Source organism: Mycteria americana, chromosome 9, assembly GCF_035582795.1.
Source record: "Mycteria americana isolate JAX WOST 10 ecotype Jacksonville Zoo and Gardens chromosome 9, USCA_MyAme_1.0, whole genome shotgun sequence".
NCBI lineage: Eukaryota > Metazoa > Chordata > Aves > Ciconiiformes > Ciconiidae > Mycteria > Mycteria americana.
The window spans coordinates 22034888-22048943 of record NC_134373.1 but is presented as its reverse complement, the minus strand read 5'-3'; the positions used below and the strand labels follow the sequence as shown (position 1 = coordinate 22048943).

The 14056-nt window shown below is 37.3% G+C and overlaps 1 protein-coding gene across 1 annotated transcript in view; it reads right to left on the bottom strand.

The window, feature by feature from the left end:
- Window positions 1-14056, bottom strand: part of LRP2 (LDL receptor related protein 2) — a 131813-nt gene that overhangs the window by 83431 nt on the left and 34326 nt on the right. Inside the window, exons 8-16 of the mRNA XM_075512067.1 lie at window positions 13285-13428; window positions 11756-11875; window positions 9234-9362; window positions 7373-7542; window positions 4923-5146; window positions 3919-4125; window positions 2049-2251; window positions 1273-1413; window positions 125-328 (exon numbers count right to left, since the gene is read on the bottom strand). Of these exons, the coding sequence (XP_075368182.1) occupies window positions 125-328; window positions 1273-1413; window positions 2049-2251; window positions 3919-4125; window positions 4923-5146; window positions 7373-7542; window positions 9234-9362; window positions 11756-11875; window positions 13285-13428 (1542 nt within the window). The remainder of the gene's footprint in view (window positions 1-124; window positions 329-1272; window positions 1414-2048; window positions 2252-3918; window positions 4126-4922; window positions 5147-7372; window positions 7543-9233; window positions 9363-11755; window positions 11876-13284; window positions 13429-14056) is intronic.

The window sequence follows — 14056 nt, the reverse complement described above, 5'->3', positions numbered from 1 at the left end:
TACTGAGGTGACACTGAGATTCATCTTTGTATCTCACAATGTGACTTTTTGTGCTTCTTTTTAGAAAGATATATTCTATTCTCCTTACCACAATTACTCTACAATTCCCAAGAAAGGTTCTCACCTGAACCATCAGTTTTCTGTTTATAGATCATGTCTTTACTTGTGTCTGAAAAAAAAATTGTGTCATCCTGAGCACAGAAGTCAATTCCAACAAAGTATGAAGGGCTCCCTGTTACAGGTATGATCACATCTTCCTGGGTGGAGAGATTGAATGGAATCCCCCGCACTGCCAGCTGGGATGAAAACAGCAGGAACTGCTGCACAGCTGCAAAAGAAAAGATCACACACACTCTTCACTTATTCACAAGGTGAGACAATTGAGCATTAATTAACTGTAAAGCTATTTTCCTTTGGCAACACTAATAGCCTGGAAACAGAAGAAAGAAGAATGAGAAAATAGGAATTTAAATATACACAGACCTAAAAACTGAAGAAGAAAACCAAAACCCAACCCAGAATATTAGGTGATGTGGTCAGGTATTCCTCTTGCATTGTTACTGTGGTCCTAATACACCTTTACAGAAAACATTATCCCTATGGAAGCAGAAATCATGTTCTGTACTCACCTCTTTACAATCATCTATAAAAAAAACCTCACAGGCTTTGTGGAGTCACCATATAGCCAGACCATATCTGAGCTAGCCAGATATATGCATGGTCAAATAGTAAAACTATAGACAACATATCTGGCTTAATTTGCCAATAGGTACACATGGTAAACCTCCCATCAGTGACAATTCTGCACTCAAACAGGAAGCAGCAGATTGCTCATGGAAGCACACAGCTCCAAAACTGAATCTCTTATTCTTACCGTATGTGTTCAAAGGGAGACGACCAACCTAATGTGCACATTACTGCACAGGAAAGCAGGCTTACATATTCAAAATAATGCAAAATCTGCATATTAGCAAGCATCCATGCTTGATTTCAGGATTAAGAGCTTAAACATACAGCTATCTACACATATTCCATATCTAACTCTCTTGAAATGCTCCTAAAAGGTGGTGAGCTTAAGTTGTTGTGGCTTGAAATGAACATCAGCAGATATCATTACATTTAAAGCTGTCAACAAGAGTTGTGATGGAAAAACATGGAAGTCCTTGGCATATTGAACCCACAAAGCTATTGAAGAGAGGAAGGATGTTCTAGAAATAACTCTAGAGCTAATGGAATAGTGCTATTTCCAACAATCATAAGGCATTTTCTTACCAACACAATGTCGTCCATCTACATGTAGATCAAAGCCCAGTATACATCTACAGCGATATCCTAGTCCACCATTATCCGTTTTGTGGCTGAGAACACAGATCTGTTCACATCCCCCATTGTTAATTCCACAAGGATTTCTTACTGGAAAATAATACAGACAGGATTATAACTTCATCTATTAACCTAATGGCATCATTATCTTGATTTTTCAGGATTTTTTCCAACATCCACAATAAATCACATGGACTCTGTGGGAATTACGTCACATGGAAATCACACACCACCAGTTCTACCCTGGAATGTACCAAAATCACATCAGAGCTAACCGGCATTCAAGGTAATCAGCTCTGTACAGAGATACTCAGTACACAGCATTGAGGCCATAATCTGGGCTATAGTTTTCTGCATATAAATCTACTTCAGAATTATATCTCACACAATTCATTCACACTGGTAGCCTTTTCCAACTGCACCCTCATTGCAGTGTTGAGGAAAAAAGTCCCAAACACCAATACTGCTCATAAGCCCAAGTTTGACTCTTCCAAATATCAATACATTTAATAAGCACCCCCCCTCAAATGTTGCTTTTAACAGTTCATTAGCTACGGGAGCTGGATGAAACCACTGTGTGATAAAAACCAGTCCAGTTTCACAATACAAATGTATGTATCGTAATTATTAGTTCTTCACAGCAAAATAACAGTCTCTTATCATTTTTATCAACTTTTGGTAAGATAGTTCCTAAACTTCGCTTAATAATCTACTTACTGTCTTACCATATGGCTGCCTGGCAGCATGGTAAACTGTCACTCCGTAAGGTCTCAGTGAAGACTGGTAGATCACTTGAGGGTTAGATTCTGAAAACTTGTTTGCTTTCACCACCGCCATTTTGGTCCAATCAGTGAAATAAACATTGTGTTCAAATAAAGTGATTCCATATGGATGCGGAATCAGTGAGCCTCCATGAGCTATTGTTCTCCTGTTATAAAGACGATTTTAAAATTATTTACAAAATATTATCTAGAAAATAACTTTATTAACAGAGGAAAGGATACAGGATTATTAATTCATTCACTGGCTTTTGCTTCTACATAGAAGCTGCCAAAGTACAAATGAAAAAGACCAAATGAACTGAAGAGATGAAGCTAAACATACAGGGTACATAAACATAAAAGATGCAGCAGTGAAAACAGAGCAATCAAAAGTGTTAGCAATTTCCAAGAAAACACAGTGAGTAAAGACGATGACTCAAAAATGTACGAAAAGATTCATAATTACTGAGAGAAAATTAGAGAAGGAGACCAAACAGAGGAAATCAAAGACATCTGTAGCAATTTGAAATATTCAAGAATTCTTGAATGTAAAAAATTTATGGCTGCAACAGCCACTGGCCAAAAATAAAATCCTATGTATGCAGTAAAAAAAAAAAAAAAAAAAAAAAAAAAAAAGCAAAACCAACCAAAAAACTTTTTTTGCCTTGAACTAATCACCCATGCAAAACCAAAGAAAACCAAATGCTAATAAATTGTATCTATTCTATGCAAGGTATTGTGACAATATATTAGGAGATAGAGAGAGACATTTAAGTCCTCACGCAATACATAACAATAACACTAGAATATTATTTTCATGAAGTCATAAAGGAAGGTCTATAAAATCAGATTAATTCTACAGCTCTACTCTAATAGTTTCCCAGGTGATTTAGGTTCATGTGTAGGCATGCAAGATGTGACACAAGTGGACAGTAAGCTGTATTTTAACATTCTTTGCAGACTATGCCATTGCCTCTTGCACAACATCTACAAGATTCTTGGTGTTGCTGTGAGTGATAAATTTTTATCTCCAAAAAACAAAGAGTTTACTAAACATATTCTTGTCTTACTGAACCCTGATGAAGGAGCAAAGATACCAGCATTACTTTTATAATTTTGTAAGTGAAAAAATGCACCGAACAATAAACCCATCAAATGAGCAGAGGACTGTTTTTCAAGTCAATATGTAGGAGATATGCTAAAGGGGACAATTTTTTTCTTGTGCTTGAGTAACAGAGACTAATCACAGAAACAGAGACAAGCAGGCTTCTAAACACTATACTATAAGACACAGTCCCATAAAAACTCAAGGACTCCTTTCTTGCATGCTATGATATAGTTTCCCCAGTATCACAACAGGGTGAGTGATGACTTAATTTCTGACAGCAAAGATTTATAAAATGTAAGAAGATAATGTAATGTATGTACTACTCTGTAATACCCATTACGCAAAGTGGGGCTTTGGAGTGGAATATTTCAAATACATTCATTCATTAAAAAGATGCAAAGAAATTATGATGGAAGACAATGTATATAATTCAAAAATAATGAAAAGCAAATGCTATAAAAATGTGTACTGTAGAGGTGGACTATAAAAAAGTACATTATAAAAGAAGTGCAATAGGTATTCAAGGTAGAAAAAGGACAAAGAATGATGGAGGAATTAAGGGTTGTCTAGAAGTAGCATGACATCATAGATATCAAGGTGCATCGCATTCATTATGTTGTAATTTTCATCCTTTGTGTATCTCATTTTGTTAGACAAATCTTTCGTTGAACTAGACACAAAATAATCAGCGTATCTGTAACCTCCAAGGAATAATATTCATCCTACCTTTGAAGCCCATCATAAGTTACAGTCTCAATGTAATCAAACCGGCTGTCAACCCAGTAAAGTCTCTTTGATACAATATCCAGAGTTATTCCAGCAGGCCAGCCTAATTTTGTTTTTATCAAATCCTGACGGTTTGTGCCATCCATGAAGGCCCTTTCCACTTTAGGATCACCAGACAGACTATCCCAGTCTGAGAAAAACAAATAACTATAAAGGAAAAAAAACAAAACAAAACAAAGTCCCATGTTTCCTTGAGATTTTACAAAAAAATGACATTTTACATGGAATTTAAAACCAGCACCCTTTCAGGACAGAGCTTGATTCTCAGCTGGCATACTATGAAAACACACTTTATACCTCTTGCCCAAGAAGTAATTTGCATTTTCTTTTATAGAATGAATCTAGAAAGAAACACATTTTTACCCAAAAGACCTCAGAAATACTGAGTTTCCTTAGTACAATACAGACTTAAGAAGTGCACTGCCAGAAATAAACCAGTGACAAATAGATACATCATGAAAGCAGCACCCATCACTACAAGTTGCATTTAATTCCTCTTCCCATTCTCTGAGGATCCAAGTTTTCATGGCTCACATACATTTTTGAAGCCTGTTGGGTTGGGAGACACTAGCTTCCCTGGCTTCACTCCACCACTTTATTTAAGATAGTAGGAGATCTGTGGATGGTGTCACAACAGAAATCTTTCAGGATAACTTCTACTCTTCTGCAGGGCAATTCCACAGTTCCCCTGTTTTCAGAGCTGCTCATGCACATACAACTCTAGCCATAAAACAGATTCCACATACTGGGAATAAAAGCAGTGCACAGCCCTCCCATACAACAATTTAAGGCGTAGAATAGATTAGGATAGAATGTAAATGTTTAAAACATTTTATATGTGATTCTAAAATGACCACCCTAGCTACTTCTTAGTTCTCCTCCTTTTGCATGGAAATAAAGGAATTTCTGACATCTTTTACCATTACCTGACACGTATCACTTACCCAACAGTTGGATCAAGTGCTATTCCTCTAGGATTTCCAAGATTTTCAGCAATAAGAGTCACACGGTTTGTTCCATCCAAGTTAACCATATCTATTCTGTTCACACTGGTCTCGACCACGTATAGTTTATTGTTAACCCAATCCACCGCTAGATTTTCAGGTGTGTCAACTGAAACATTTAAAACTTCTTGGAAATCAGAGCCATCAATATTAATAGAAAAAACCTGAAAACAATACAAATATCGTCAGTGCCCACATGATGTTTTGCAAATCACAAGACACATGGCACTTGTCCTTTATCATCACATTGAGCACAGATCCACAATTGGCCATTAGATACAACCAAGTTAACCACTAAGCTATTCCTTAGTTTAGTTTTTTTTGCAGAAATTTGGAAAACAATGCAAAAACTACAGGAAGCTTGCCTTCAATCAGCATTTCGGCAAAATAGACAAGGTAACAGACTAAAACAGCCTTGTGCTTTAGCAAACATGGCAAATTGCTGGATTAAAAAAAATAGATGAGGAAAGTGCATCTTGCTTTCCTGGAACCTAGCAAAACCCAGTATTTTCCTTAATTGACAAAAAATGAACATACTTTAGCAAAGCTCTTGTCAGTGACGAGAAACAAGAGGGGGAGCTCTTACTGCACCAACCACTAAGGGGAAATTGCAAAGCAAAGAGAAAGCTCTCTGTCCTGACAGAAAGGAGAAGGCTCAGCATTGCTTCTGGTCTCCTTTATTTAAGGCTAATTTTAACAGCATCATGCTCAAGAAGAAATAGCGTTGTTATGTTACATGCAAGGTCACAGCTACGTGAAGCAAACAGTATAAACACGATAATCTTATATATATAGTAATCATGTGATTATATCACTGGGTAATATGAAAAGCTAGGAACCATTATCCCTTTTTTTGGAACAACAGCATGAGGTTTGGAATGTATTTAAATGAAAATACAGAGTACCACAAGTAAATATATGCAAGAAAAATAAGAGCTGAAATAGTATAGTTGTATAATTTTAAATATTCTTCAGGTCCAGGTAACAATAACCAAGCAAACCATTTAACTGTCTATTCTGTTCTTTGGAAACCTTGTTGACGGAAGAGCTTATGGGCATTAGGTTATCAGGCAGTACACTAAATGAGATAAAGATGACACAGAACACAACCCACGATTTTCTGGTTTAACTTACATCTTAATCTTAAAAAAAAAAAAAAAAAAAAGGACAACCAAAACAAATCCCCTGATAATACTTTTATTTTAAGACACCAGGTGGAACTATGCATCATATAAGAAAATTCTTAATGTCACTGTTTTCATCGGGGTATTCTAGCTAGGACTTAATCAGATTAATTAATTAATTAGGATTTAACTATATTGGGGCAGATAAAAAGACAGTCCTGGCCATCTGGGGTGTGCAGTGAAAAAACCCATATTACCTTTTGTTTATACCTTTTAAAGAGATAGTATAAATCCCCTGTCTCATGAAAGTTCAGATTTGACCCTGACTTAATTCAGCCATTGTCAATGCAATTACAGTAATGGGAACCCACTGCAGTGAAAATAAAAATGCCAGAATTGTGAACAAATCAAAAATTGTGCATACAAATCCTGTCCTACTTGATAGCCATGCAGCGTGCTTTCCAACAGAGCCAACGCGGCACTGTAGTAGAAACTGTAGTTTACAGCTTATGTGTAGGTTCAGAATAACAACAGTGACACCAAATTGATCCATACATGGTGTCAGCAGGAGGCAGGCCATGGATTCTCCTTCACGCTGCATGACAACAACATGGGGATGAAGACTGGGGAGTTTCAGCATTTGACCTAGGACTTTTTTTGTTTCAGTAAGTTATGCACAAAGAAAAAGAACAAGGGTGAAGTCCAACCCTCACAAGGGTCTCCAGACTATTTTTAAAATTACTGTTTTACTGTATCTTGAAGCTAAAATATTTCCTCTTCAAAAAAAAAAGGTAACAAAATATTGGCTCATTACACAAAATACTGTCAATATTTGTTATCTAAGCTCAATTACAGTGCCATTTAAAGTATATGAAGAAATCTGATTTTTATCATCTTGGAAAGCACACAGCTTTTACATTTTAAATTATCATGTTTCAAAAAATTACCAAGAAAAATTTGTTCCGTTTTGAAAGAATGTCTACTATTTCTCTTAATTAGTTTTTTGGACTCCATCTCGAGTAAAATTAAAAGTTGCTCAAGACATTCCCATATAATAGGATTCTTTGTTTAAAATGTCACATGTAATAGTATAGCTTGAAAAATGCAGTCATTAACATAAAACATTTCAAGGAGCTTTTTTGTTAGAAAACAAAAATACAGCCAGCTTCTGCTCTCAAAAATGAAGGCCTATCAACACATTCTGCTTCTTGCAGTTTTCTACTTCCACATACACAAAAATATATTCTTCTTGAAATTTGTACCCACCTTATCTTGCACTGTATCGGTCCAAAAGATTCTGTGCAGGTAAAAGTGAAAGTCCACTCCAACTGCAACCCCACGATTCTGCGACTGCACCAAAGTACGAAAACTTCTTCCATGAAGATCTCCAATCAGTAAATCACGGCCATTGGAAAAAATAATTGATGCAACACCAGCTGAAAGCAGGGGTGACAAATATATGACTACTCTGAAAGCAAGCTATTTTGGCAAAGGGAAATTGAAATATATACATACTGGTTCATACACACTGGACACAAAGGTTTAATAGATGCTCAGACTACAATCTGTATAAATGTTTCTATGTGAGTACTAACTTGCTTTGATTTGCCTTTGGTTTCTACAGTTGGAGCAAACCAGACAGGAATATGTATTTAAAGCCCTACCAGGTAAAACTTTTACAAAATCCTTGTGCATTTAAACTGTAAAAGACTATTTCTACTCTTCTATTTCCTTGCTTTAGCTCCTTTAATCAAAGTGTAAACTTTCTAAAGATTTTTCTGCCCCATGAGATTCAGATATTCCTTGTTTTTAGCAGGCAGGCCATGTTTCTTATCTTTTTATGTACTGCTCTATCCTATCCACCTTCTTCATTCTCTCATCTCATCAAAAATCTTTGCTGTACCTTACAATAGAAGAGAGATGCCAGCAAGTCTTTGAAGGAAAGCTCACTTTCAAAGTAGATGTCTGTTGAAAGGCTTGGTGTAAGTCCGACAAGAATATATTTAAGTCCAAAACCTATTCACCCTGCACATAAAATCCTCCCCAATAAAAGCAAAAATGAATCCAGGGAAACTGATTTAGAGCAGGTATGAAATTCCCCCATTAATAAGATAGAAAATCAACACTTTACAAACAACTCACTGCCCCAAAAGTCAGACTAATTTGAATGGAAAGCTTCTTGTGAAAGATACAGAATTTTTCTGGAAATGGAACAATCTTTCCCAATGCTGGCATATGCATGTCTTAATACAGTCAAGCATATTTCATTAGCTAAAAAAATTCCCTATTTTTTGAGGACATACTTAGAAAATTACAAGATGATGACTGCTCTGCAGACACAGCTGAAGAAAGAAGGAAGGGGGAGGGAACTGGCAAGTTCGTGCTTTTCTAAGAAGCAAGACTGATAATCAGCTATACCAAGCAGGGACTCCCATTCCCACTGAGTTCCTGCACGCAGGAACACCCGCCTCACACAAAAGCCTGTTAGACTATTACATCTCCACAAAGAAGGGCGTCCCAGGGCCTGCTTTCAGAACAGAGCAGGAGGTGAACAACCAGGAGCAGCTGCCTACTGTTGATGGGGAACCACACTCTGAGGCAAGCATTCTTGCAGAGTTCAGACTCTGGGACACTAGAAGCCAGGAGCAGGGTTTCTCTCACAGGCAAGTGTTTGAGCTCAGCAAAACCATCTCCTTGCATGGCACAGTCCTTCTAGAAAAAGTGAGGTTTCCTGATTTCTTGATCCCACTGAGTTCCACAGAGAGCAGGTCAGGAAGCTGCCTCCCACAGGAGCAAGATTTTATATATTAAGAAGGGCTCTCGCAACAACCTCCCAACTCTGTGGAAGTCAGGAATGCTGAGAAAGCGCAGGAGCCCAGAAGACATTGTTTTGAGGAGAAGCAGCCCTGATGAGGCAGTCAGCTCCACCAGCCTACAGGTGCCAGCAGATGCAGTCTCTTGATACTTGCTGATGTTCTGAATGCTGTCCTGACTGTAAGTCCTCAAGGCCAGAGTTAAGTTAAAATCAAACACAGTTGTATGGCATAGCCATGCAAACTGCCCCATTTTATCTAGCTCTATCTATTAGTCCAACAACACCAAGAGACTTGCACTGCTGCACACTAACCTGAAGTGTTGGCCCGACAATGCCGATGATGCTCTAGGAAATAACCTTCCACACAGTGGCACTGGTGATGTCCCACACGATCTTCACACAGCTGGTCACAGACACCCCACATTTTGCAGTCATCAAAATCTGTCAAGTGAATAAGGCATATTTATAAACAATTGCTTTGTATAAAAGGGATGTCGTCATATTTGGGAAGCTGCAAGTTTGTCCTCTCTTCTCGCTTTATATCTGTTTGCAAAACTGTGGCATGGAAAAAGAGGTTTTGTATGTTTTTCCACAAATGTTTCCGTTATCTATTTCTGGATAACAAAACAACTGATATTTGCTGCCCAGGGACCTACCTGCGCCCAAAAAAAACCAACCAACCAAAAAAAACCACCTACCTGCCCCCCCCAAAAAAAACAACACCTGTCAGGAGAAGAGGAAAAAAATCACTGGAAGGGATGTCATTGTCTGCTTTCCACAATACAGAATATGTCTATGCAGTATTCTTCTTCCTGCAACAGATCTGTACACTTTGCGCACACACACTCAGCTGGATTTAAGCCCCCTCTGAAGGAGAGCTCTACCTTTATGTTAGTGCAGTGCTCAAGCTAATAAGTCCTGCTAAAAGGCAGTGTTTGTTAGCGCAGACTTTTACCACGCTAACAGGTGTCTGATTTCCAATTAAAAGCTGACTGTGCACCAGAACCAGCTAGCAAAAAGTACAAAGAAGTTCACTTTGGCATGCAAGATATCATATAGGTAGAGTCTGCAGCTAGGACGACCCAGCAAGTTCTCACAGATGTGCTCTACAAGCAATTTCCAATGTTGCTGCAGAATCTTTTACTTCTAAAATTGTGAAATATTTAACTAGTCATCTTTTAAAAACAAGGATTTTTAAAATTTGGATTTAAAAAAAAAAAAATCAGATCTGAACACTGTCTGGTGTTTCATCCTATCTGTGGTTATTTAAAGCCCAGGAGATTTCTGACACTACTTAATACATGGTTTTGAGATTAAATGTCTGACCTCCTTCACTTGAAAACCTGAGTAGAATCAGTACATTACATTGCTGGAAACTGGTAATCCTACTGTTATGCCAAAAAAGGAGAAAATGAGATCTCAAATATTCTTTCTGCTGGAACTTCTGGTTTTAAACATTTATTAACACATAAGTGAAAATGAAATATTTCCTAGGTAGTACATTTTAGTATTGAAAAAATGTTGTTCTCAGTAGCTTTCCAGCTTCCATATGTGTTAAAAACCTTCAGTATATAGTGAGCCAGAAGCAAACGAAGAGAAGACAAATTGAAAAGATTATGGTTTCAAAAAGTAATACACTTTGCTAACACTATACTTCCATTCTTCTGGCCTTAAACCAATAACACTGATTTAAACTAAGATCTGGAATTATACACTACTGACTGTGAGCCATTCCCCCGTGACAAGTTTTGCTCCCACTACAAATATATGCCTAGATCTTAGCAAACCAAAATACATTGACTCAGATTTACAAGCCAGAATCAGATAGCTAGGTTTACAGGGCAGTCAAAGCACAACAGAATACTCACTGAGACTGCACCAGGTTTGCGAATGTGTCCTTCATGTCTTCCCCACATAAAAGTGAAAGAACAGAGTAAATTTTGTGCCTGGAGTCAGTGCATCAATTCCTCCTCTCTATTAAGAGCAACCATGCTGTCATTGAAGCTTATACAGCCCTAGGCCACCCAGTATGCTCAAAAATACAGAAATCTCGTTAGAGACTGAGCACCTGGAATACTTTTAATAGCACCAACACCATAACTTGGGTTGAAAACTCCTCGGATATTTACCCAGTTTCTTTTACTAGGCAGTGCTAAACTTCATGATTCTGAAGTTACTTTGTTTCCAGTTACTGAGATAAATCATTTGTACTACCAAGGGTTTGTGTTACCACGTTACAGCAGCTACAGAACAAATGCAACACCAAAATACCTCACTTACCTTTACATTCTTGCAAATATTCATTTTCATGTAAATAATGTATATGCTGAGATGTCATAGGAGATACAGCCATTCCATAGTGCAAATACAAAGCACCCTTTTCATTTTAAAGTACACTGTTCTACTGTCTTCATATACAGCTATTTCCAAAAAGTACCAAACACTTCAATATCATTAACTGTTTTTCCAGGCATACAACAATACTCTTCCCTGGAGCAGAAACAAACTCTCCCCATCTAACCACTAAAAGACCTGTAAAAAAATTTGATAATAAAACAGCCATCCAAGAGTAAATATTTTTAAACATAATCACGCTCTCACTATATCTTTAACGGTCTTATTGAAAGAGATCTTTACGATATCTCTCTGGTTTGTTTCTGTGTCAACATGCTGCCATTGTACTACTTAGATTTTTATTCTTTTGCTGACTCTTGAGATTTTCTATTTGCCTGTACATCCGCTCATTTGGAACTTACTCACCTTCCTGGAATCCAAACTTTCCCAATGAGCTATGAGAAGGTACTAAATATCTGCCATCACTGTACTTCACTTACCAATGCAAGTACGACTGTCATTGCTACTTATTGTATATCCTGCAGGGCAATAACACATCCCTCCTGATGGAGAAGAATGACAGCGATACTGGCAACTCAGAGCAGCGCAGTGTGATATGTCTAAAAAGGAAATAAAATAGTTCAGAAATACAATTACACGTATTACCAGTAGAACAGCTTTTTGCCTTAGTAACAGTCACAAAGCTATAGTCTTTTCTATGATGAGTCTACAAATTCAGGAACAGCTTCTTAAAACAAATCTGCACGAGAAATTATGTCTAAAGTTCCACGAAATCACATATGCTTACATACATGCAGGCAAGGAAATGGAAGACAGAAGGTAAACTACTGTTTATAATAGGTTTTTAGAACGGAGTTAAAGGATAAGCATCAATCTTATATGAACCACCACTGGTAAGTGCCATGTAAAAAGCTGCACAGAAGAAGCCATCTGCAATGCACCATACCTTTCTCTGGTTCCACAAGACCTACTTGTGAACAAAACATCCTCGAGCTCCATCTATTGGCACATAACCTCATCATTTACTCCTTTATGCAGAAAAAAACCTACTACATTATATTAAGAAGAATATGTATATTACTCCAATATATTAGAATATATTGGTTGGACTGTGTCTATGGAGAAACTCTTCTTTATCTTTTTCTTCTCTCCCTCTTTCTTCTTTTTTCCTTCACCACTTCTCCCTTTCCTTGTACTACTACCTAATAAACAAGTCAGTGATAGGTGATCAAATTATGATTGTAAAGCACTTGCTGACTCTCACCTCCTTCCTTTTGCTCAATTTCTTCTGTTAAATGCCTTGCTTTGCAGCTCACATCTGATGTTACTACTAAACCACTCAGCAAAGCAAGAGATGCTTTTTACAATAAGGTTTAATTTCCTGTTATTTTTTCTGTCCTCCTATTCCAAACGGCATGATTTTAGTAATAGGGATTTTCCTCTTCCTAGAAATTAGAAATGTAAGATACCCTGGTCCTGATTCTCAGAGGGAATCAATGTACATAAGAGTGAAATTAACAGGAACTATGCATGCTCATTGCCTTCAACAGAGAAAACCTGGTATACCACTAACTGGAGAACCAGACATCCCAGGTGAAAAGATATTTTTGAAAACTCTAAGTGACTTAGCCAAGGCTCAGAATACACTAATTCAGTCCTGTGTTTTGATCAGTACACAACATTCCTTCTTACTTATAAAAAGGGGAAAACACAGATATTTAAACAAAAAAGGCATATAGCACACCTTTCCCTGCCTTCTTGAATACACTTTAGGATATGGAGAGTGAGTTAAAACCCTTATTTGTGAAACTTCCTGTACAGATTTACAAAAGAAATGGTCTATTTGCAGCATATATGCCTCTTTCAGACCATCCAGTCAGAACAGTGCCAACAAAAATAGCGAGCTTCCAAAATTTCAGCATTGTTTAGGAGACAAAAGGTGAATGTAAAAAGATATCAATGCTGATGTTTCTGCTATTCTGCATATGCTTTTGATTCTAATACATACTGCAATGTCTGCCCGCAGTGATGTTAGTTTCATCTTCTCCTGCAGGGCAGTCTGCAGCCCCATCACACACTTTCCCAATTGGAATGCAATGCCCTGATCCAGGGCAGGCCCACTCTCCCGGGTAGCATTCATGGCGACCGCTTTCTATGGAAAAGAAAAACAAGAATAATTGAGGAGTATGTTTCAAATAATACTTAGAATTTCTTCCCTAACAGCTTCCCGAAGCATCTCTATCCTTCATTATTCAGTTTCTGGTTCTTGTACACAGCTGGGAAAGACTATAAAAGAAACATCATCTATACTTCCTTGTCATGCTTTCTTTTACCCTCAAAGTACAATGCAAACAATATTTGTGCAGACACATGAATCCTTTTAGTTTTCTGTGTTGTTAGAAACAGTAAAACCATTTAGCTGTAGACTAACTGGTGCACCAGAAATAGAACTATAGCTTTTTGGTTTCAAAACACACAAGGGCTGTCTGGATAAAGAGAATAATGCTCATCATAGAAAAGGCCAATGAAAGAGAAAAAAGCCCACACTTTCATTCATTAAAATTTCTGTTTCTCTCATGACAAATCTTGGCAGAAACTGAGTTATTTTCATTTTCAACCAATTGATTTTGCTTATTAGGAGCTTCATGTCTCTTAACAGATGACCTGAAAAATCTCCACAGGAAAAAAAGACAAAAGAGGTCAGAGACGACGTAAAGAAAAAAAGATATTGCTATATGCTAAACTTAGTTTGCACGATACTCAGTATCACAGCAATAACT